Consider the following 26,313-nt stretch of genomic DNA (forward strand, 5'->3'; position numbering starts at 1 on the left):
ATATATTTATATATTGTCTCAAGAGGATTCAGCTAAATGGCAGAAGCCACATCATATAGAAATTGATTCTGTATCCGAGAGAAAAAAAATATTGGAGTTTTCTAAGAAAGCCTCAGACTTTACACAAAAAGGTGCTTTGATCAAATCATATTGTACATTGAAGTTCAAAGCTCCAGCTGAGATTCACCCCGTCACCTTCAGTCTTCAGCCTGTCCTTCTGAACACTCAGACTGTGGCTTGAATAACTTATATGGAGATTGTCTGTGTGTCTTTATTCTAAATGATTATGTGTCTTTATTCTATGTTTCCTTAGACGTTTAATACCGTATCCTCTGTAGCGTCACAATGCTTTGTGCACAGCATATATATTTGTGACTCTGATATGTGCCGTTAATATGTATTATTATTATATATATTCTATATTATATATGAAAAATGTTGAGCTAAATTTTATTTCATGTTATAGACATTTTATCATGGGTGTTTTGTTTTGGGGTTCATGTAGAAGTTTCTAATATAGCAATATTGTTAGTTAGTTCTTCTGTAGCTGTGTACAAAACATGAAAATTGATATGAACAGTATATTGTGTTTATGATCAGTACTGATAGATGGGACAAAATAAGAATGTGCATGGGTACCAACAAAAACAGCTATGTTTTCTTTGTTTATAAATATAATTTGGGATTTACCCTATAGTTCAATTCTGCATAACTCACTTAATGGTATGTTGTTGTTCTTTCCCAACCTTGTTAATAAGTGAAGGTGTCAAAACGTTGTAATGGAACAAAAGAATCAAAATAATTTAAAGGGACATAGAATGGAAGCATTTCTTAAAACAGGTGTAATGCGTTTAAAGGTTCCGTAGTGGAATCTCTAGAGTATGTTACCACTATCTTTCAAGGAACATCACGTTTTACCAATAAGAAAATCCTACAGCAACTCTTACTATGCAATTTCAAAAGGAAAAATTCTGTAGAACTCTGCTAGTAATTAATATCATAGTTAAATGTAAACTGTAAAAATAACCCTCCATACTATTATAGTATATTTTTTGTTTGTAGTAATAATACATCTCATTTAAAGAAAAATACTTTGAATAAATGTAGAAAGAAAGTATGTCTTACAAATTGAAGAATAATTGACTTCACCTGTAATATCCAGGTCCTTATCTCTAGACAAATCCCTTTGTATTGCCTCCTGCATTAAAACAGGCTTTTGGGCTGTTGGAGGGCATTCCATCCAGGGGAGAGGGATTACTCCAGAATAGATGCCTTGTTTGTGGAGCACTACTATTTGGGTTCATTGTCATGGACGGAGATAGAATCAACCGTGTTGGATCACACACTGGTAACCTTGTGGGTCCATGCACCTCCATCTGCAACCACCGCTAGGAGGCTTAATGAGTACATTTTGATGGACTCGGTGGTCATTGAGGATCAAGAGGCCCAGCTAGAACACTTCTTCAAAAAGAAGCCTACAGTATTAGTATCCAATTTCAAACTCAACTTGGAGAAGTCCGATATACTGAACATATTTCTTCCTGAATAATATATCAGTTATTATTCATTAACAGTTCTATGAGTTAAAATAATACAGCAAAGCACACATTCCTATTTCAATTTAAAAAAAAATCACTTGTGTTGTTTGAAGATCTAAGCTGGAATTGCTGGGTGATAATTATGTAATTATGCTTATGAATAATTATATGTTGCTAAAACATTCATATACCTCTCAGCTGTAAACTGCCACTGTGGCCATTGTCAATAAACTATATACAAAGAAGCGGAATAAAATGTAGAATTTTTATTAGCAAAGACTAAATGTGATAATACAACATTTACAGGCACATTTACAGTGCTTCGTGTGGCTTTCTAGCCCAAAATAAGGACAAACATGACGCTTGTTGTATTTCTTATGCTTATATTTCACAAGAATGTTAACTACCAAATATACTCTGGAATTACACATATAATTATACAGAGAAACATAATTTCTTAAAGTTGCGTTATTAATTTGAGTGCTGTGTACTCAAGGGATGGAAAGTCTAATTTGCAACAGATGGAGGGGCTTTGTTTCCTTAAAGTCTGTTAAGAACAGCTCACCATGCTGGTATATGGCTTATTAGCAGAGTTAAGGCAATTGCCAGGTGCTACTGTAAAAGGGTATCGGACCTTGTAGTTTAGTAAAAAAATATTTGAATAAGCAAACAGGTCATTTCTGTCCTCTGCCGGTAAATGCAAAGTATTGTATCGGAGTCCTGTGTGAATATGCCAAGCTTTTCCTAGGTTAATGGGAATGTCTTTGGGGATGCTAAACCCTATGGATCATATATTGTCTGGTATGCATGATATATAGATGACCTGTGATTCGTTTGGTCTGGTGATGAGAATTCCCATCAAAAATATATAGAATTCCTTAATAACAATTATTTGACTCTAATATTTTGCCTTGGATAATATATCCTTTCTGGATGTGAATCTCTCTTGTAACTATGAGGGTGAGATTATTACTATCGGATATAGGAGGTCCACAGCTGACAATACGGTTCTATTTTATTCTAGTTGCCATTCCAAACATGTAACACGTAATATCCCTGTAGGAGAGTTTTTACGCCTGAGGCAGAATTGCTCCTTAAATTCTGATTTTAAAAGACAGGCAGTGAATTTACGAGTGAGACTGTTCGAGGCTACCCTCTAAAGATAATCGATAAAGTATGCTTTTAGGTAAACAATAGGCCCACTTTGTTAGGGTAGCCTCTTCTAAAACAGGAAGAAATAAAAAAAAACAAAGAGCTAATAAAGATTAAGTTAAATACATCGGAATGGTCATCTCTGAGGATGTGATGGAAAGTGAGTGTGATGGAAAGGATTATCTGTCTTTTGTGATGGACTACAGCATAGCATTTGGCAAAATAAGGGATATAGTCCAAAAAATGTACCTATTCTGAAAGCTGATAAAAAACAACAACTTTGCATTATGTTTAATGGTAAAACTAGTATCAAGTTAATTACATGCAAGGCATGTTCCCTAAATAATATTCTAACCTCAAGTTTTCTACCTACCGATTCTGGGAGAGGAGGGGATTTGTGTTCTGTGTTAACAGCGTAAGATCCAGTATATAGGTCGCACAAGTAGAACACTACAGAGAGGATTAAAGAGCATGTCTCAGACATCAATTGCAATGATGTGAGGATCTTCGGTGAACAGACACTTTCAGAAATGCCTAGGAGGTGATGTTAACTTTTTCACCTTAATGGGAGCTGAGCACTGTAAACTTGGAATGAGGGATGGAAACTTTGTAAGCCTTCTGAGAAAGAGCGACGTGTACTGGAAAATGGGAACCAAAGCGTCTCTGGAAATTAGTCGGGAACGGGAAATCAATTGCTGTTTTGATTATTAGATATCCTAAGAACTTAATGAAATAAATTCATTAAATTTAAAATCTTTTTAACACATATATAAGTTATTCAGTTTGTTCGTTTCGCGTATCTTACTCTTTTTGACAATTTTATACAGTATGTTACTTTTAATCATATTTATATTATATTTATAAATGGTAAATACACACTTTTTACCAGGGGCGGGCTGGGCCGGGGGGCAGGGGGGCAATTGCCCCCCAGGCCGCCCTAAATCCGGGCCGGTGGGCCGGACGGACAGCCGGCAGATGAGCATTCAATGCGGCTGCGGCCGCAAAGTTAAAAACTAAGCGGCCGCGAGCAGGATTGAATGCGGCCGTCATGCGTACCTGGCGGGGGGGGGGGCGGTCCGCCCCGGCTGCCGCTCATCTGAGGGCTGCCACCATGCCGGCACGCCTCCGGAAACGGTGCGCACGGCAACTGTGACTGTGCGCCGGGACTTGATGTCAAATCCCGGCGCACAACACTGAAGCCACGCCCACCGTCTTCCGCTCTCAGTGCACAGGACAGGAAGAAGAAGAAGAAGAAGAGGAGGAAAGGTGAGAGTGAAAGAAGAAAAGGTAGGAGAGAGTGGATTAGTAATTGTGTGAGAGTGATGGGTGTTATGCCTAATGTAAGTGTGTGAGAGTGATGGGTGTTATGCTGAATGTAAGTGTGTGAGAGTGATGGGTGTTATGCTGAATGTAAGTGTGTGAGAGTGATGGGTGTTATGCTGAATGTAAGTGTGTGAGAGTGATGGGTGTTATGCCTAATGTAAGTGTGTGAGAGTGATGGGTGTTATGCCTAATGTAAGTGTGTGAGAGTGATGGGTGTTATGCTGAATGTAAGTGTGTGAGAGTGATGGGTGTTATGCTGAATGTAAGTGTGTGAGAGTGATGGGTGTTATGCTGAATGTAAGTGTGTGAGAGTGATGGGTGTAATGCCTAATGTAAGTGTGTGAGAGTGATGGGTGTTATGCCGAATGAAAGTGTGTGAGAGTGATGGGTGTTATGCTGAATGTAAGTGTGTGAGAGTGATGGGTGTTATGCCGAATGTAAGTGTGTGAGAGTGATGGGTGTTATGCTGAATGTAAGTGTGTGAGAGTGATGGGTGTTATGCCTAATGTAAGTGTGTGAGAGTGATGGGTGTTATGCTGAATGTAAGTGTGTGAGAGTGATGGGTGTTATGCTGAATGTAAGTGTGTGAGAGTGATGGGTGTTATGCTGAATGTAAGTGTGTGAGAGTGATGGGTGTTATGCTGAATGTAAGTGTGTGAGAGTGATGGGTGTTATGCCTAATGTAAGTGTGTGAGAGTGATGGGTGTTATGCCGAATGTAAGTGTGTGAGAGTGATGGGTGTTATGCTGAATGTAAGTGTGTGAGAGTGATGGGTGTTATGCTGAATGTTTGTGAATGAGGGTTTCAGATAGCATGGATGTGTAAGTGTTGGGGGATAGCTTGGCATAGGGAGTCCGTAATCACATTCCTTTCATGCCCAGATTCCAGCATGTAGTGGCTGCCTAGGCATGATAGGAGTGTGATTGCTGTTATAACTTATTTTTTGGTCCAACTTCGGTGTGTTAACACTTTTATTGGACAGAATAATTCAATGACAGTATTAATATATATATAACAGCAATCACACTCCTATCATGCTAAGTGAATGCTGAATTTTTAGTTTCAGTCCAGAATTTTCATTTCGGTGCATCCCTACTATATACTATGCCAGTCACTAAAGTGGTAAGCCTACACCACATCAATGTTTGGCTTAGTATATAGTGATAGGGGTTGTCAGTGTCTGGCTCAATGTATAGGCACACATTGACGGTGGTGCTGCGTAATCCCTAAGTTTATAATATTAACAATTTTGCTGTACGCCTGTCAATGTTTGCCTAACCATAGAAACTATGCAGTTTTAAAGTGTGTGTATGTGTGTGTGTGGGGGGGTGCCACATACAGGGTCTGCCACAGGTGCCAAATACTCTAGGTACGCCCCTGCATCATGCGGCTGTCAGACCCAACGGCCATTCCTCAGCTCCTCTTCCCACGTCTTAAAAGGGGTGTGATGAAGAGCTAAGGCATGCGGTGTGTGCACGCCGGCCACTTTAATTTCATTAGGCGCTGGTGGAGTGACTGCCGCGCAGCGGCCACTTTCAATGTCGCTCGCAGCCGCTTTGATGGTGCAATGGGCCAGTTGACTAGACTTTCCCCCCAGGCCTTAGGCTGCCAGCCCTCCCCTGCTTTTTACTCATATATAATGTGTTTTGAACTGGCTTACCCACTTTATACAAAGTTTAAACCTGGAGATACCTCTCTCTCTCTCTCTCTCTCTCTCTCTCTCTCTCTCTCTCTCTCTATATATATATATATATATAATGCTGACAGTATTTCTGAATGACATATATATGAAAAAATGTGATTCATGTGGCACGGGGCAATTTATTGATACATTCATAAAGAGTTCTAAGGATATGTGAATGCTGCAAGTGTCAATGGTTAATAGAATGTTTATACATTTCCACATTGTCAAATACTCTCCGTGTGCTGCTCCATCAGCAGATCAAGTTTCCACAGCGTGGGGCTAGCGGGTGGATATCCTCAGCTGCACCCTACACGAACATAGCAGCCATCAGCCAGGGCCGCCCGTCATCGCCTGCTGATTATGCATACTGAAAATAGCCACCCAAGATGATAAATTCTGGTTATCAAGGCAGAATTACTTCATTATTGTTAAGAGAACGAAAAGAGGCTCTCAAGTACTCAATATAAAAGAAGTGTTAAAGTCTGAGGTTCCAAGACAAATATTCTTTTCATGAACGAAATCCTAAAACATTAGCAAGATTTGGTCCCTAATTAATAGCATTGAACAGGGGGATATAAGAAATTATTTAGGAATATCATCCGCTGATATTAAGCAATGACACATATTAAGTGAATTATTGGGTGCAACAACAAATTTGTCAGTCTGAAAGTTGATTTTCTGAAAAATGCTCCACATGATCTAAATAAAACATTCTGAATTAGAGGTGATTGGTGCTAAGTGAGTGTTCTTGTGCTACGGCACACTAGCCCAATTTATAAGAAGTGATCTGAGGGCCTCTGGGGGCCACTTTAAACAATAACAATTATATGTAATGTTTAGGACCTCATACGGGAGCTCATGAAGATTATAATATACAGATGCTTGCTTAAATACCTTAAGGAAACTTAAAGAGTATGAATCTTAAGGAAGTTGTTGCTAAGCAACAGGAGCCAATATAAGTAGCAAATCTCTCATGAAAGAGCAAACAAAATAACATAATTATCATAATGTTATCTCACATCAAATGACAGAACAAAATATGACACACATAACAGTAATATGCTATATGTAAATGTATGCGTACATTTAGAGTCATAAATATATGGATTACCCAAAAAGCATGAATTGTGGATTTATTCTTTTTAAATGATCATTAAATCAGAAGCAACACAAAAGTACCTTCCCATACCGTCAGGCATTTCAGGTGCCCAAAGCTGGACATTTTGGTGGGGTATGTTAGCAGAGGAAGAGGTAGTTGGGCTGGAGCTGCCCCAACCTTTGCACAATAATGCCTGCACCCCTAGTTTAGTTTTGGACATTTTTGGTATCTTCATTTTGGATTACTATGACGCAGCCACCTCACCATTTGTTGTTAACCATACTAAGGAACTGTCATGTTTTTTACTGAACAGTACTGGTTTTTAGGAACTGTCAGGCTGCCCCAAGTAACTGTCCCACTGGGTAGTGAATAGTACCAAGTGAAGAGGAACTGTCCTATAAACGTGATGATTAAAATGTGCGTGCGTGACACCTTAGTAAACTGAGCACAACTATATAGTGACAGTGATTTTTATTGCATACACATCATAGTTCCGTCAATTGTCTTTTATGAGAAACCAAGGAATACATTTGGCAGCTTTTGCTTCGGGTTATAACAGACAATGCGATAAGCACTGAAATGTAAATTCAAGTACATATACATGTTCATCAGATTATTGCACATATCACAGTTGTGGAAGGTATCTCCAGGTGGCACAGAAAATTGGCAGATGAAGCTATACTGAATCTATTTTATGTAGATAAAATCTGGTTAGATCTGGTTATATGTATACATATTTCAGTATATCCCTATTCATCTATAGTATATCTTTAACTGAGGTTGCTTTACTGTGGTTTTCTCAGAGTTTAACTTCATTTGTTCAAAGAGAGCACGATAATGTATCTAGTTGTAACTCAACTAGTTAAATATGGAATTACTTTACGCGCTGTAGTCCTATCTTATGGCCTTTATCGCATGTACCTTTTATGATCCTAGACAATTCTAAGCTATATTTATTGCTACCAAATTGTTTGTAATTATTTAGTTGTATTTAAACTTGTGTAAGATAATATCAACGTGTTTCTAAAAAATGATGGGTTGCCCAGCAGAAGCTAGTGACTAAAATGCAAAATTTCTAAGGCTCTGGTGTGTGAACCCACTAACAAATGTCTGATGGAACCTGAGTATAGGTCCTGTTTAATTTCAGATGTTACCAGCACTCTGTTGGAGGCAGTTGGTATTAAGAGGACACTAGTTTGACAGAATATTTGACTTTTGTGGCCAAACATGGCTGCCTTACCATGAAGAAAAAATTAGGCTAGAGACCCGTGGACCAGTGCTTCGCCCAGAGACTCTGGGTTAAACCCACATTCCCATAGTTGCCTGATACGGTGGTGCATGGCTGGGAAAAAAAGCTTGGCATACATTTATTTTGCTGTGGAAATGTTTCTATGATGACCAAAACTCTAGTTCAACATTTTTAACAATAGAATTCCAATCAATGAATAAATAGACAGCTTCAATATACCCATAATAATAGATTGATTTGTATCGATTTTCCTGCAAACTTTGTCTCTTTTTGGAAAGCAATCAAAAAAGTTAAAATAGTTTGAAAAAATTACGTTCCCTGTAACACACTCCAATTTTCTCTGTGACAAGGTTATTACCTGTAGTACTATATAGTGTTCATACCTGGGAACTTCCCAGGGCCGGCTACCATGAGCTCTCACTTCGGTAGGGGATCGGTTTTGTGTTGTGGCGCTAACCGCAGGGCAGCGTTAGTCCTGCATGTGGCCGTGGGCTAGCCGCAGAGTGCCTTTTGTGGGTGGGAAAGTAGACGAAGAATAGACACAGCCACGTAGCACGTATACTGAGAAAAATTAAGAAACTGGCCCAAAGACCCAGGGTAGCAGGGCTTCACCCAGAGAGCCTGGATCCAACGCAGAGACTTCCCAGATATGGTGCTGTTTCAGTGGGGTGTTGTAGATAGCAAGGAGGCTATACTTTGTTAAAACAGTCTGCTTTTGCTTAATATTATCTTTGTAACAAAAAGCTCCAAGATGCTGGATGAATTCTTGCTCCGGGGGAGATTCTAAAACCCACATGGCCAGACCAGCTGTAGGGAACTGATTTTGCTAGGGGATCATTCTGGATATATTATGTTGAAGAGAAACTGTAGCTTACAGCAAGAAAGAAGACATCTAAAATGTTTTTACAATAATGATTTTATTGTTTCAGTTTAAAGAGAAGAGTTTCTAAATGCACCACAGTTTTTCTGTTTACTTTTAATATTGTCCTTGTTGGTTTCCAAAACACATTAGCATTGTATTTTTTTTTCCATCATCATTCATTCCACGTAGTGTTTTAACAACATAGGCCTCTAAAATGATTCACTTGGAAATGTTAAGGATTATAGTTAAGTGGGAAGAGTACAAAGAGATTTGCAGCTGAAGACGTTGATTGATTTTTTTTTTCTTGTAGCAATAAAACTCCAACTTATTCCCTGATAGATAGTCTTGTGATTTAAAGAAATGTAATTTGATGCATTTGAAACTGTAATCTAGTACTGCTTGGCTCGAAATAGATATACAAAAAACAAATGTATAACCTTACTTTGTAAGATGAAACAGAAATTTTTAGGAAATATTATATTTATATTGTTTGTGATATAAAATTTTAGGTCTTAAGTTTAAATAAGCAATTCAGCATTCTACCTATGGTCTAAAAGGTAACATGGAGACATCACATAGGCCCCAACAATGCAGGGGCCTTAAAATTTTAGGTGTTCCCAATGTGTGGCAATAGAGATACATGAGTTAATGTTCTTCTTGATGAAGCCATTGTAGAGAGTGACATAGTATGTATTGGGTTGTGTGTTTGCAGGTCTCCTTTAGGCAGAAATGGCCTTGTAGATCCATTGATTTAGGTTGAGCTACCTGACTATAGATATTTTGTTTAGATTGGCCTAGTGACTTGTTTCTGATGGGGGTTGACTTGCCATTAGTCTCCTCTAAAGAAAACAATGGCTGATCCCCTAAGTATTTAGAATTTGTACCTTATGATTGTCCGAATAATCAAAGACCAGTTGGTTTTCAATGAGGATAGGTTATTATATGGAAGCAATATGCACTAAGAAGTTTTATTTTTAAGACGTTTTCATTTGATTTTATGAGATGACACATTGACAGGGGTTCAATTTCTTTTGTTGCATTCAGATTAGTAGACCCCACTATCTGTATGTGTTTGCTTTTACATTTATATAGTGCCATAAGATTCCGTAGCACTGTTACAATAGTCAGTAAAATAATTTTATTTAATTTAATCATACACAATAACAAACTAGTACAGAAAGAGAAGAGGACCCTGCTCTTGCAAGCTTACAATCTAGTTGGTGGGTGAGGGGCAGGTCAAACAGTAGGAGAGGACTGCTGGGATGGGGAGGAGTTCAAAGGGTTCAGATGATCTGTAGAGGTTGTTGGTCGTTCAGATGGCTTGATTAGGATGATGGCTGAGATTGTTAGGTGGGAAGGTTGTATGCTTGAAAAAGGTGGGTTTTAAGAGAGTTTTTGAAAGTCCTGTACGAAGGAGACATTCTGACGGAATAGGGTAACAAATTCCAGAGAAGGGGTGCAGCATAGGGGAAATCCTGAATATGGGAATGAGAAGAAGTAATGGATGTTAGATATAGGGGGATATAGCAGACATGATAAGGGCTATGTAGGTCAAAAGTTAGGATTTGATGGGAAGCCAATGGAGTGGATGTCAAAAGTTAGGATTTGATGGGGAGCCAATGGAGTGGAACAGCAGATGAGGAATGGTGACAGAGAAAGATTAAAACAGAACAATGATATCAACTTTAAATCGCTGCAAGATAATGCTGCAAATAAAGTAAAATCAATAGTAACATTTTCCCTGCCATGCCTTTTAAACAACAGGTTTTAACTGACTGTGAGCAAGTCCTAAGACATGCAGATTTGTGAAGTTTTCTATTACCCTTTAGTAGTAGTCCAGTACATACCTTTCCAGGAGGTGTTTACTTAGCTACATGATTGGTGGTTCCAGACCCCCCGTCTTATATTCAGAGGTCTGACTATAAGACTAAGATCCAGATCCCCTGCAGCACTGCACGGGACCAGGATCCTCCTGTCTGGCAGCCGGTGGACGTCTGCAGACAATCTCCGCTGCTGCCGGCACTTCTGCTGGGGCTTTTATGACTGAGCGCCGTCCACCGGCTGCCCCCACTTGACACCAGGGAGTCTGGAGCATGGGGCAAGTCTGGAGATGCATCAGTAAGTTGGTGGGGCCTTTAGGGGGTATAAAGCATATCAAGGGCAGATTGGCAAATAGAGGGGTATAAGGCATATCTGGGGGGCAGAGTGGCATATTGGGGGTATAAGGCAAGTCTGGGAGGGAGTGGCAAATCAGGGAGGCAGAGTGGCATATAGGGGTATAAGGCATATCAGGGAGGCAGAGTGGCATATAGGGGTATAAGGCATATCAGGGAGGCAGAGTGGCATATAGGGGGTATAAGGCATATCAGGGAGGCAGAGTTGCATAAAGGGGGTATAAGGCATATCCGGGGGCAGAGTGGCATATAGAGGGTATAATGCATATCAGGGAGGTTAGAGTGGTATATATGGGGGGTATAAGGCATATCTGGGGTGAAGATTAGGAAGCTGTGGGGCAGATGTGCGTAACTGGGGGACAGGTTGGCAAATAAAAGGACATAAAAAAGCACACAAAAAAAAAAGAAAAACAAATCTCCATGTTATTGTACTTATGCTCTGCAAGTGAGTCTGGCTTCCGCTGAGAGCGGCAAGTCTGATATTCGGTCCAAATCTATTATTAAAAAGAAAGTATTTTTTGTTGACTGTTAAGAAAATAATTTTCTGGATCACAGTAATTTGCCATTAATAGTAGCAGTAAAACCATAAGCTTAAATATACTTGAAAGCAGAATGAAGCCCTACTCATAACTGCAACAAATTAGTGATTAGCATGATTACTGAATAGATTTTCTGAAGTGCTGCAATATTAATGGCTACGGAAAAGGCTTGAAAGGTAACACAATTGCAATTTGTCTGCATAAATATTGTATTAACGTGCCCAGGGAATGTAAGATGGAATGCAGTAATTACTGTGATGATAACATTAAAATATATCGCGAGCAAGTGTGCTACAATATTCACCAGTATTAGATTAAAAAGACGTGCAGGGCTTTCACGCCATCTCTTATTTTCACTTGTAACTCTGGATATTAAAAGTGGATAATTCACTTTTTTACCATGGTAACTTATGCTGAGAGTTTAAAAAAAAGACAGAGAGAGAGAGACAGAGAGAGAGAGAGAGACTGATCCAACTACAGATCCATGCTTGGTGTTGAAAGACCAATTCTGTTGATTTTGATGGAAGTTAGCTGGGTCTGACGGCAGATAAAGATGGGACCAGGGCCGGCCCAACAATGGAGCCGAGTGGGGCAACCGTTCCAGGCAGCACTTGTGAAGGGGCGACACTTTGCCGTCCCAAGCCATTTTTTTTATTTTTTTTTTTAAAGCCGAGAAGAGAGAGGGACGCCGAGTGGTTTTCACTTACCAAGTTTTCAGTACCCGCTCGGTGCCCCTCACTCTCTCCTCTGCGAGCCCTCTACCTCGGTCTCGGTGCCAGCTTGTAATGCTGAGCGCCAGAAGATTACGTCATTTCCGGCGCTCAGCATTACAAGCCGGCACCAAGACAGAGCAGGGAGACTCACCGCAGGACTGCTGAAAGGTTAGTACGGAGGGGGGGAAGGGTAGCTAATGGGGGGGGGCGGCAGGGAGAGGAAGGGTAGATAATGGGGGGGGCGGCATTTTAAACTTCGCCCCAGGCGGCATTTTGTCTTGGGCCGGCCCTGGATGGGACATTTACGCTGCTCATTCTAAACCAGTTTAGGTCAGAGAGTGCTCCAACTGGGAGCTAGCCTTTTATTTTATTATTTTGTTGTTAGGATATTTATTTTGTTCACTTGTAAATAAAATCTCAGCTTACCAGTATATTGCTGTTCCTGATTTTTTGAAGACCCAAGATTATAATTTCATAGTTTTGCAATACCTAAGAATTGAATAAAAGGTCTTAAAAATGTATAATGTGTAATACGTTTGGTTATTTTTGCTGTCCTTAATAAACAAAGAAACATAAATAAAAAAAAATGCTGAGCAGACATATGGAGTTGGAGCAACTGCTTTCTGGAGCTGTCACTGTGGAATTTACTGATAGAATTATGTAGTGTTGTTTCTTCATTTCATTCTGGAAATTTTTGTAGAATTTAGTACGGTAAGCAAAAGACATTGCAGCACTAGGTCGAGCAGTAAATGTCTTGTACAGTATGAGGGCCCTGACAAGAAGTATACAGACATAAATGGTATTAGCCAAGTGAAAAACAAAGTGACAGAAGTGCAAAAAAAATACCTTTACATGCATCATGCTTCTGATGACACAACCTACTCTTTCTCGCTTTCATTTTATATTGAAAATAAAACATAACAGAGCACGTTAGGGAACGTTTTTTGTAAATGGTTTGCCATAGAGTTAAATTTCATGTAGATCTTTTTACTGCTATTGATGCCCTACCCTATAAAGTAATTATAATAACCTCGAAGCTCTCGATACTTAAAGAAGGTTAACAAGAAACAAGGTTTACATTGCCTTTCCATCTCTGTGCTTCCAAGCTAATGGGGTCAGCTGTAAAGGAAATGGGAATTGACTACTTGCCAATCACTTGAATGGATATGTCTGGATGCACATATCTGTGATATATGTTTTATCTTTTAGGGTTATTTGTATAAATGTATTCAAATATTTAGTCTGCACTTTGGATGAGCAGAAGGGAAGCAGTACTGTTTTGTTTGTTGCCTTATGTTGCTTAATCAGATTTGCATTTTTATATGCTATCATTTGAATATATCCAGGAGGAACTCTTCTCAATGTAACTTACATCAACTAGCCATATCACCTGTCATGTCATATAAAGTTTTTTTTCACAATGCCATTATAAATAATAGCTAATAATCTATAAAATGTTTTATCCAGCTAATACCAGCTTTGCTAGTCTAACCCTTTCTTACAGCGAAAATAAATAGAAATTATGGACACAGCACTAAGAAAATAACACAAAGTAACACAGCAAGTAATGATATAAAATGAACTGTAACAAATCAGTTTGTTGTTTTAATGAAAAAGTGTGTCACTTTCTTACTATTTTGTCCATCAATTCTATTTATTTTCATTATAACAAAGAGCCCTGAGTAGGAAACTCATATTTTAGTATTACTGAATTAAAAGTTTGAAATTTTGAACTCATCTTGCATAATTATTATGATATATGTGATATGCAGCTGTCAGTCAGCCTCTGGCAATTTGTTCTCCACTTTCCCATGGTAATCCACGCATTTTCTCTAGAGGCTCTTTAGTCTCTTGTTGGGGGGGTGACATGAAGTTGACCTACCCTACTTTCTGGCCAGCTCTACCTATTTATCTGTGCTCATACCTTCACTGCACAGCTCACCCTCACTTATCAGGCCTTCAATGGGGCATATGTTCCAACATTGATGTATCACATGCCAATTTCGCCAAAGAAAACACTAAGAGGGTAACTTTTAATAATTCAGAGGTTAGGGTTAGGGTAACGAGACCTGCTTACTAAATGTTCAGAAAATGTCAGTTATTCATACTCATTATTGCATTAGCCTATCTACCTTAAACTAAAGTTATTGAATAGATATCATAGTGAGGAATAAAGTAGTTGGTGTCACAAACGAACAATAAGTAGGCATCTACCAGAGTGTGATAGTAAGTATGCAAATGATTCATGCACGCCTGATACTTTCCTCATTGTGGCTAGGTTCTGTAGTGAACCTAGTAGAGTACTGTCTTTGCCATTGTCAGGATAGCCATTTTGATTAGTATACTGGGAACCGGAAACTATCCTCTGCATGGAGTTTTGTTTCGAGCTTAGAGGGTGTGAGAGTTTTCTTACTTTTAGCACCCTAGAGGAAATCCCAGCTCAGTTTTATGTAATAAATCTCAGGTGTCAGTTCAACTACAGTACTTGTAAAAGATTTCAAGATTACTTGGAAAACATAAGTTAAAAACAATAACACTGGAAAGATTATAGTACAAAAAATATATGTTGCTAATATGACTGAAATACAAAATAGAATAACGTTTTTTTTTGTGTTTAAGACCACTACAAAGTTGTAAGAACTTGTGGGGGACAACACAGGCAATGTAACAAAGGGGTGGACTGTCGGCACCCATGCCCTGCACTACACAGTAGCACCTCGCTGGAGGTGTCATACTCCGCCAGTCCCATCACTCAACTCAAGGAAGCAGCATCAGCTTCTGTTCCTCTAGCTCTCGCACCCTGTGCACACCTCTTAAAGGGATACCTCATCCTTTCATCTGATTTTGGTAATAAGGGGGTTCCATATATATATATATATAAAGTGACCTGCCCTTTTACACGGTTGTATAGCTATCTTGCCCCAGAGAGTGTGTTTTTGCTATTCTATCTGACCTTTTGCATTTTGACCCTTGCTTGACCTACTGTTTGTAAACCTTGCTGCCAGCCTGTGACCTTTGTCAGAACCAAACCTGGAACTCTCTTAGTTCCACTCAGAGTCTTTTTGTGAAGAACTGCTTCCCTGGGTCTCCAGGTCACTTCTTAGGGTAGGTGGCGCAATATTTATTCACACCCCGCCCACTTTCCCTCCTACCCAAAACTGGGGCTAGTCCCTCCCATGCAGCAGAGAGTCCCGCCCCCTTTTGAAGCCACTTTTGCAAAAGAGTGAGAGCTCCAGTAGCCTGCCCTGGGAAGCGTCTAGGTATGAAGCTATGGTTGCAGACAGCTGTAGAAGGAAAGTCAATGGCAGTAAATATATTGTTATTGTCCAGGATCCACAAGGACCCTTACAGGATGGTGTTAAATTCTGATTAATATCAAACACTTCACCTTTATTTGTCTCCTTCACTTTTTTATATTTTCTGGTCCTTCTGGATGGGCCCTGTGTACATAATGTTTCAACATTTTAAAGGGCTTTGTAGCATATTCTGCTTCCCCTGCGCCTTGTGTGCTCTCAGCCATTGCATTAGCTTCTTCATAATTCTCAGTGAGAAACACGCCAGTAGAGAATTAGGTTTGCTTCATTAAACTGCTGTAGAATGTTTGAGAAACGTTTGCATACCGACATTTTATTATAATTTATTTATATGGCACCAACAGATTACATAGCGTTGTACGTAAAAATAACATATTAAAGCAGAAACAGAAGGTATTGGGGCAAATCTAAAGGACATTTTATAAATACACATACTGGGAATTATGAGTTTCTTACACAAAGTTAAAAATGTTCTTTATTTTCCAGTGCAATGAATTTTGCACAAAATTGTCCATGACCAATGAGTATTTTAGAAGAAGAATGCGCTTCCAGAATAGATTAATTTTTTATACACTACCTTTGGGAACAATTTAATGCTGCGTCTTTAAATGGTAAAGTATTAACCTTCCAGAATGAAACTTATGTATTCCCTTTACTTGTGATATTTGAAACACGCTGATATATATCAAATGCCATATGCTGCAGTTTCTGGATTGGCTTGTAATTAAGTCTTCAAGGACAATATAGGTCAAAATCCCATATTTATGCACCAATAACATATATGTTTGAATGCTTAATGATTTAATCATGCAAACAAAAGCAAAATAAATCACCAGAATATATTCAAATAACAAAATATGACAATAAAAGGTCACAGGGCAAACAGAGTAAATTATATTTAGAAAGAAAATATCATAATTTATGCAAAAAATGCAATTAGATGCATCAATAACATCAAGACATAGTGATATTGATAAAAAAATGCAAACATAATTAACAGATTATGGATAATTTCAGAGGGCCCATATGTGCCAATAAGCCTTGGGACTGCCTAAAACCTAGGGGTCCCTTGTACCTAATGCCTATAAGGGCATGTGTTGTGCCCCTAGGTATAGTTGTGGGCGCTATGGGGTGCTTCCTTTCATATTGTACCTTATCCATCTCTCTACCGATTTATTTATGCATTGTGAAAACAGGTAATATAAAGAAGTTCTATAGAATAAAAAAAAAAAACAGCTTTCAAATATGTGCTTGTTATAGAAAGTTATCTTGCTTCTCTTTTTGTAAATTTGTTACCAACATATGAACAATTCATGCCAAGTGAAATGTAAAATGCTGTGTAGAGCTATATGCTTCTTGTGAATACCTCTTTAATGATAACCTACTAACAGAGTTTTCTTTCTCTTGTCCCCACACAGCTCGTTGGTTTTGTGTATGCCTGTTATGTGATCAGTGTTTTCACAGATGAAGAGGACATCTGTAAGTACTACTCCATTTCATGTGGAATTATCATTAGTAAAGGCTATTCAGCTCAAAGAAGTACAGTCATTCTTCACACATTAGGTTAGGTTTTAACAAAAGGGGAAAAAAGGTGTAAACTTTGGATGAATTTAACACGGAAGCCAACAATATAAATTGTGTGAATTGTGTTTTTGGACAAGAGTGTGATACACAAATTTATTTTATAAAATGCCACATTTAAAATTTCATCAAGTGAATTAATACACAGAAGAATAGATCATGCAGTGATCATGAAAAAAAGAGTGAGTGTGTGTGTGTATATGTTTGTATGTATGTGTAAGCGTATAGTGTTAAAGGAAGTGTGTGTGTATATATGTGTAAGTGTATAGTGTTAGACTGAGTGTGTGTGTAATTCTATGATGGCAGGGTGTGCATGCGTGTAACTATATGGTTTTAGCATATACGTGAGCCATGAGAATGTGTATAAGCATATGTCGTTCGAGTGTGTGTTTGTGTCGGTGTAGGTTGTTAGCATGCGTGTGTGTTAGTATTTGCCATTAGCATGAGTGTGTGGGTATTAGTGTATGGTATTAGCATGCGTGTGTGAATTAATATTTAGCATTAGCATGCATACAGTGAAGGAAAAAATATTGGATCCCCTGCTGATTTTGTGTTTGCCCACTGACAAAAACATGATCAGTCTATAATTTTAATGGTAAGTTTATTTGATTAAAATTTTACTACTTGTACTTGGTGGCAAAACCCTTGTTGGTAATCACAGAGGTCAGACGTTTCTTGTAGTTGGCCACCATGTTTGCACACATCTCAGGAGGGATTTAGTCCCACTCCTCTTTGCAGATCCTCTCCAAACATTAAGGTTTCAAGGCTGACTTTTGGCAACTCAAACCTTCAGCTCCCTCCACAGATTTTCTATGTGGCAAGGCCACTCCAGGACCTTAATGTGCTTCTTCTTGAGCCACTCCTTTGTTGCCTTGGCCGGGTGTTTTGTGTCATTGTCATGCTGGAATACCCATCCACGACCATTTTCAATATCCTGGCTGAGGGAAAGAGGTTCTCACCCAAGATTTGACGGTACGTGGCCCCATCCATCGTCCCTTTGATGCGGTGAGGTTGTCCTGTCCGCTTAGCAGAAAAACACCCCCAAAGCATAATGTTTCCACCTCCATGTTTGACGGTGGGGATGGTGTTCTTGGGGTCATAGGCAGCATTCCTCCTCCACCAAACACGGCGAGTTAATGCCAAATAGCTCGATTTTGGTCTCATCTGACCACAACACTTTCACCCAGTTCTCTTCTGAATCAAACAGATGTCCATTGGTAAGCTTCAGATGGGCCTGTACATGTGCTTTCTTGAGCTGCAAGACTTCAGTGCTTCATGGCGTAATGTGTTACTAATAGTTTTCTTGGTGAATATGGCCCTAGCTGCCTTGAGATCATTGACAAGATCCTCCCATGTAGTTCTGGGCTAATTCCTCACTGTTCTCATGATCATTGAAACTCCATAAGGTGAGATCTTGCATGGAGCCCCAGACCGAAGGAGATTGACAGTTATTTTGTGTTTCTTTCATTTGCGAATAATCGCACCAACTGTTGTCGCCTTCTCACCAAGCTGCTTGGTGATGGTCTTGTAGCCCATTCCAGCCTTTTGTAGGTCTACAATCTTGTCCCTGACATCCTTGGACAGCTCTTTGGTCTTGGCCTTTAAGAGACGCCTAGGAGCCAGACATCTTGCTGATTGATAGGGGATCAAATACTTATTTCACTGACTAAAATGCAAATCAATTTATAACTTATTTAAAATGCATTATTCTGGATTTATTTGTTGTTATTCTAGCTCTCACTGTTCAAATGAACCTACCATTAAAGTTATAGACTGATCATGTCAGTGGGCAAACGTACAACATCAGCAGGGGCTCAAATAGATAAAGGCTAAACATCTTATAACATACATAGCTAAAGCTTTTTATAAATACATAATGCAAGTGTTATTGGATATAAACTGGGCTGCTCTAAATCAAGAGCTGCTACTTTATAACAGCACATCTTAATGTGGATAGAGAAAATGATTGTTAAAGAAGCACATTGTGGCCTCTGAAAACATAAATATACACAATTTTTCTTAATTATGTATTCTGATTGGATAGGCACAATATACTGCAGTATATAAGTCTGGACAAGAGGCTTGACTATCAATATGTCTATCTCGTATCCAGATTAAATAACCAGATATTAACATTAATAACTGATGACTATAGGGAATGTTTTGAAGAACCCTAACATAGATTCTTATTCACAATGTTAATCCAGCAGTTAGTTGCTTAAACTAAACAGGAGTTGGAAGCATAGTGCACTTGGCTTCGGCTTGGAATTGTAGGATCTGTTGATTCCCCTGAGATGCTTAACTGATTTTTCCATGCAAAAACACATTAACAGATAGTTATAAATGAAATGAATGCTATAATTAATTTCAAGAAGACCAGGTGATCCTCTCTTTTTGTGAAGGTAGAATTAACTCCCTGTGGGATTCTAGGTTCAGTGGAAAAGACAGCTATTGTATTAAGAAACATATAAACAGCAAACAATATGCATTTCCTACTACTAATAAGTACACCCTTTCAATCTACCGTTGCCTTCTCCTTATGTCAGATAACTAAAGGGTACAAAAGTCCTCTAGAAAAAATGCTGGCAGAATTGGAAGACACAGAAGGAATAATAAATAAATGTAACCAATTCTTTATGTAGTTTCAAAATGTTCCATTTATTATTTTTGTTGATTAGAGATAGGTAGGAGTATTCTGGACAGATATGTTGTAAACATTTATTAATCTGATTTTAGATGGAAACACATAGACTCCAAACCATCAGTCTTTTTTGTGGAATTTACGGTTTAATCAATTTTGTAGAAAAATGTATGCATTCATGTTTTGTCTACAGACAATGCTTATTGATAATTCTCCTTTCGTTCTTCATTTGTTTAATAACAAACAAAAATAGTTTTTGCAAACACAGATTTCTATTCAATCTAAGAACTGTTGTTATACTGATGGAGAAGATTTCTACTATTATTATTAAAATTAAAGAATACAAATTCACACTAACACGCAATGTTTTCTTAAAATGTCTTGCATTACCCAAATCATTTATATTCTAAAGAAAACAAAAGAAAATGTCGCCCCTGGGAAAGCTATTATATATTGAAGAATAACAACTAGAAATGTATCACAATTCCTAGGCTCTAGGTAATTACAAATAAACTGTAAAAGTCAGAAAGGATTGTTAGATCGAAAATAATCCTATTCATTGCAGGTAGCAATACAAGAATAATAGTAAAGTTTAAAAAAGCATACACAATTATTGTTATATAAAATCTCCACACTGTTTTGAAATAATACTAAAATTTAAGTAGAACAAAAAATATGGATGAATTTTAAATAGGTTAGTAGGCAGAGGACATGCAAGAGGGTGAAGGGAAGCAATAACGATGCTGTACTGCAGGGTTGAACTGGAGATAACGAGTCACTTGGCACTTTAAGGCAAGTGGCCACCTTTTGCTCCCGTAGCATGTGGCCGGGCATTTCCAGCCAGTGGCTGCACACTGCAGCATCAGATCGGGTGCTGGAGTATTGTCAACCAGTGGCCCACTGGGCATTTGCATGGTGTGCCAGATGGCCAGTCTGGGCCTGCTGCTCTCGATTTTTGTGCCAATGCCCTTCTGGCTGTGTTACTTTCAGTTTCATGAAACTTATCCAAGGTAGTGATTTGGGATGTTATCTGGGTTTAAGGGGACCACTTGAATAATTTGCTTAGGGCCACCCAAATCCATAAGACATCTCTGAATTGCATTCTTCTGCTGTCAACATATGATAGAATGTTTTACTCAGATGTCATTGTGTAAAAATCTGCTTTTCTGGATGTGTGTATGAATTAATAATTTCATCAGTCCTGTAAAATAAAATCTTATGCTCTAGTGAGAAGTTGATGGGCCATAACATATTTGTAAACAGTATCTCAGTTTGTGCCAGATGGTGTAAGATTGTGCTCTGTTCCAACATGGTGTAGTTATCTCCAAATGTTCCAATAAAATTATGGAGGGTTTTCTTAAATTACTATTTCAGCTCAGTTATTTTGAAAGTTAGTCTGTTAACGCTCTGACGCTTGAATCTTCATTAGGTAGGAAGGAATTATGAATAATTGTTCAATTAAACAGTTGAACATTTGAAATGATTAAGATAATTCTTCAAATCCTGTTAGCCAGCCACTTAGGCAGAATGACCTTTTCAGTTGTGTGTAACTTGTTTTCCCTATTGATAAAGGTAGATCTTTTGACATAAAAACAAGACTTGTGCATTCAGATTGTTAACAAATGTTGGTTATTTCATGCTTTGTACAAATCTTTGATAAGGAGGAGGGCCCCCAATGAAACAAACCTTAATGACTGGAAAACCTCTGAAATTTTTTTAAGATTCATTAACCCTGCTGTAGCTGAGTCACCCATCCCCCTCACACATTTTCTGGGTAGGATTGTTAGGTAGAAGATATCACTTTTGTTAGAGTCAGAAGCTTTAAATAGCATTTTTGGCAATGTTCCCAGAAAATGTGGTTAAGGTTCCATGTGGGTACAGGTGTTAGGCAATGTGCGTGATGACTTCTGTCCAGCTTCTTATGTGTATATATTAAAAATTTGAAGAATAATTGTTTTATACGTATAATATCAACTGAATGTGTGGTTTCTTAAATCTCCATCTATCATTCACTCTCAGTACTTTCATTGAAATCCTAGATATTACAATATGAGCCCAAGAGAAAATGGAATATTTAGTAAAAATTGATAGCTTTTATTGGGGCGAACATCTTTTACAAATGGAATGCTAAGTATTTGGGGATCTCTAGAGCCATGTGTAGCAGGGTGATTTGCAGCGTATTAGACATTTTATATGATTAATAAACATTTTTTAAGATGGTTTCTTTTTTATTTAACTCTTTCTTGGGTTTACAGTGGGATTGGTGTTCCACCGTTACAGACCCATCACAAGAATCAGGGGTGGGCTGAAGCTCAGCCAGATGTCCAATTGGTTGATCATGTTTGCTTAAATTGTGATAAACACCCCTTGATTAGAAAAGTGGTAAAAGCCTATGTATTGACTTTAAAAAATGTCTCTGACTTATATCTCTGCCCGAGCCAACTTAAGTCCTCCCTTGTTTCACTCATACACATACACGATTCACAAAGAAAAAGAGAACAAATTACAGTACTGTGCAGTACATAGAGCATTTTGCCTTTCTCCTTGCAGGCCTGTAACCAATCGATTTAGAAGTCTTGATAAAAATATTTGAAAAAAATTAGGACGCTAAAGCAGCATTTTCTAGCAATAATTTTTAATAGAATCACAAAAATAGAAACACAGAATCTGAAGGCAGATGAGAACCATTTGGCCCATCTAGTCTGCCCATATGTCAACAAGTTAAAGTAGGAAGCTATTTAATTTTGTTCCCAGAAGCCAGAAATCGGTGCTTTGTCATGCTGTTTCCTCTAAAATTATGTTCAAGATAAAAGTGCTTTAGGCTTTTTCACAGTTAAAAGGGTAAAACATTCAGATTTATATAGTTCTGCTTGATTCAGTCATAGGTGGGAGTAAGGAAAGCAGAAATTCTTTACTGAGCCAGACAATAAGGACTGATCAACCACTGTCATTAAGCGCTTTTAAATTTTACTGTCATGGAATTATATTAAGGAAGGAAGCATTTTCATAAATATTGGTGATTTGAGCTACAGTAGCACGGTTGATGGATTTGACCACATGGGCCCCTCACGTGCATCAATGAGCCTTGGCCGTCTGTGACTGTTGCTGGTTCACTGCTTTTCCTTTCTTGGACCGCTGCATACTGGGAACACCCCACAAGAGCTGCTGTTTTGAAGATGCTCTGACCCAGTCGTCTAGCATCACAATTTGGCCCTTGTTAATGTCACTCAGATCCTTAAGCTTGTCCATTTTTCCTGCTTCTAAAACATCAACTTTGAGGACAAAATGTTCACTTGTTGCTTAGTATATCCCACCCACTGACACGTGCCATGATAACAAGATTATCAGTGTTATTCACTTCACCTTTCAGTGGTCATGCTATGGCTGATCGGTGTGATCATCATAGTCTGTTTTGTCCACTATCCATTAACTACAGGCTCTCTGGGGCTAGCCCTGCTCTTAGGAATGACCATTCCTGCCCCTTCAAAAAGCCACTATCCAGAAGAAGGGGAGCTCTGGATAGACTACCCTAGGAAGTTTAGAAGTATACAAATGTGCTAAGCTGTGTGTCCCATGCATGCAAAAGTTGGCAGCACACATACCATCTATATGAACTAAGATTTTGTTTTGATGCTGAAAAAATAAGAAATGAGTACTAGACATCTTAGTATTTTTAAGGGCAAGAAAGTGGTATTTGGTCCTCCTAGGTTGTGCCCTGATCCCCTTCCACCTCCTTTTAGCCTGCTTCCTTAAGACTCTGCTTCCTGAGAAGGCAAGCTCAGAGTAGGGGACAATTCTGGGAAGTTCTCAAATATGCACATTACTCATATAATTATAGTGATATCTTTCATTCCAACCCGGTCTCTAAACTTGTCCATTCGGATTCGCATGAATTGCAAACTTACCAAATTTTTGTACATTCCGCAGTTCGTACGAAGCACCGAAAACAAGGCCAGACCGTCCAAAATGAATGGGTCCACATTCACTCACACTCATTCCCGTTCTCTCTCTCTTGCTCTCTAAATGTTTCTCTACCTTCTCTGCCGACCACTTCCGCTTCTGCTGACCATATCCGCTTCCACATCTTCTTCTTCATCTTCTCCCTTCTCTTCTCTATTTTCCGTTCTAGCTTCTTTCTCCGCATCTATGGAAACATAACCTGGCGGGATCTTTACATGAGGGCAAAATGATGGTGCTTGTGGTGACATCCTCTCCACTGATTGGATAATCAGGGAGATTATGTCACCACAAGCTCCCCTATATTGCCCTCAATTGGCACTTTCAGTCACATACTCTTCCCTGATTGGAGGATTGGTGAGAAGACATCACCACAAGCACCATCATTTTGTTGAAAGTCCTCGACGGGTTATGTCAATGGAGATGCGGACGGAGAAAGAAGATAGCAGATTAAAGATCGAAGACAGAAGAGAAGAGATAATAGAAAATGAAGATGTGGAAGTGGTCGGCATGAAGCGGAAGTGGAGGGTAGTGAGAGTGAATGCGGGCACAGGGTAACAAATATGTTCCCAAATTAAAAATGCCCTTGAATTTTCAATCGAACGGAATGGGCAGGGAATTTAATTAGTTGAACAAAAAGATTTGCACATGTCTACCAGTGTCCAAAGGAAATCATGAGCCGGCTGTGGACCTGATGAAAGACAGCATTGCTAAGTAGTCCCTTCCTTCATAGACAGTACTAAGTAGTCCCTTCCTCCATAGATCTTCATTAATCAGAATGTCTGGTTAGGTAATGGGTCATTGTATTGCTTGTAACAGGCAGTATAATATGGAGTCAGGATGTTGGGTTAGTATATTGGGCATAGGACACATACTAATGTATACAACTGCCTGAAAACGTTATATTAGGTTAGAAAGTAGAAAAAAAAGAAAACAGCACACTATTAAAAAAAATAAAAAATTAATCTGACACCAGAAAATGGCGGGTCTTCCTATTAATCTCCGAGGGAACCCATAATCGATGGAACAAGCTTTTTAAGAACATTATAAAAAATGACATTAAACCATTTGTATACAAAGTTGTAATTATTATTGTTTCTGGTGTGCCATTAAACCTAGTTTTAAAATAGTTTTTCTTTCTGTTGTTAATGTGCATTTTTTTACATCCTTTAGGTCGACATAAATGAAGCTGGTAGTGCTACAAAGAACTTCAGTGGCGTTTTTGAACTCTGGAAAAAAACATCTCATGGAAGAGATCACATTTTTTCAACGATTACAACCTGATTCAGCAGCATATTTTGCAGGAGACACTATTTAAAATCACAACTCCCTATTTCATTTACTGGATGGAGCTTTTTTCAGTATTGAATTTAATTGGACACTGAAACTGTACACTTTTTGAATTGTTCTTTTTTATAATGTGCAGCATGAAACCAATGGATATGTGTAAGGGTTTTCTTGGTACAGAAGTTGGGCATTTTTTTTTCTTCTTCACAAACTTAGATATAATGTGAAACAAAATGTGTATTATTCACACAATTGCTGTTAATGTAACGGAAGGTGATTGCTTCCAGAATGTATAAAAATAACCAATAGTTAAAAATGTGGAACAGTAAAAATATACAGAACTATAAATACAAATAACAAGAAACTGGTGCTGTTATCCATTCTTTACATGGATTTACATGTGTTCTTAATTATGATATTTAGTATCTGTGGTATATAAATAGTTTTCGTAATTAAATATTTAAAAAGTCATTTTTTTTATTATTACTATTATTATTTTGTTTTGTGTTTCCCACCTCAAATTCAAATAAACATTTTCAATAGATTACTTTATAATATAATTGTCTTTTTTGTAGAAAACACTGGCTCAATGTTGTGGACATTTTAGATGTTTCAGTATATGAGATGTAAAAATAAATATTCCTCTCTAATTATACTAATATGTGAGTTTTGCTGAAAAGGTATTTATTCTTATTTTGTAAACTCCCAAAGAGAGTCGTTGGCAGCACAGAAAAAATACCCAGAGAGTGTTTTTTGAAAGCATTGACTACATAATTTCTAAATTAATGTAAATGTACTAAATAGGCTTTCTATGTACAGTTTAAATGCTTAAACACTCCAATAACTTGGCCATGATTAATGCTGTCAGAATATGTTGAAGACCCTAACATATATTTAGTGGATTATTGCTGTAAATTCAATTTCCAGGAATATAGAAACATAAAGTCTGACAGCAGTTAAAAAACATTCAGCCCATGTAGTCTGCCCATTTTACCTGCTGTACAGAATCAGACGTTAATCAGTCCTTGGTCTTGTCTTACATTCAGAATAGCTTTATGTATTTCCATTCATGTTTATATACCCTACTTATTAGCATCGACCACTTCTGATGGGAGGCTACCAGCCTCCCAGTAAAGTAAAACTTTCTTACATTATTATTATTATTGTTGTTATTGTTATTATTATCGTTATTATTATTTT

At 38.2% G+C, this 26,313-nt stretch overlaps 1 protein-coding gene across 1 annotated transcript in view; it reads left to right on the plus strand.

The window, feature by feature from the left end:
• NKAIN3 (sodium/potassium transporting ATPase interacting 3) overlaps positions 1 to 25,657 on the plus strand; it is a 170,207-nt gene extending 144,550 nt beyond the window's left edge. Inside the window, exons 5-6 of the mRNA XM_053466574.1 lie at positions 17,066 to 17,126; positions 25,000 to 25,657. Of these exons, the coding sequence (XP_053322549.1) occupies positions 17,066 to 17,126; positions 25,000 to 25,013 (75 nt within the window). The 3' untranslated portion in view covers positions 25,014 to 25,657. The remainder of the gene's footprint in view (positions 1 to 17,065; positions 17,127 to 24,999) is intronic.
• Positions 25,658 to 26,313: the final 656 nt, after the last annotated feature.

The sequence above is a fragment of the Spea bombifrons genome, chromosome 5 (genome assembly GCF_027358695.1).
Source record: "Spea bombifrons isolate aSpeBom1 chromosome 5, aSpeBom1.2.pri, whole genome shotgun sequence".
In the NCBI taxonomy this organism is placed as follows: domain Eukaryota; kingdom Metazoa; phylum Chordata; class Amphibia; order Anura; family Pelobatidae; genus Spea; species Spea bombifrons.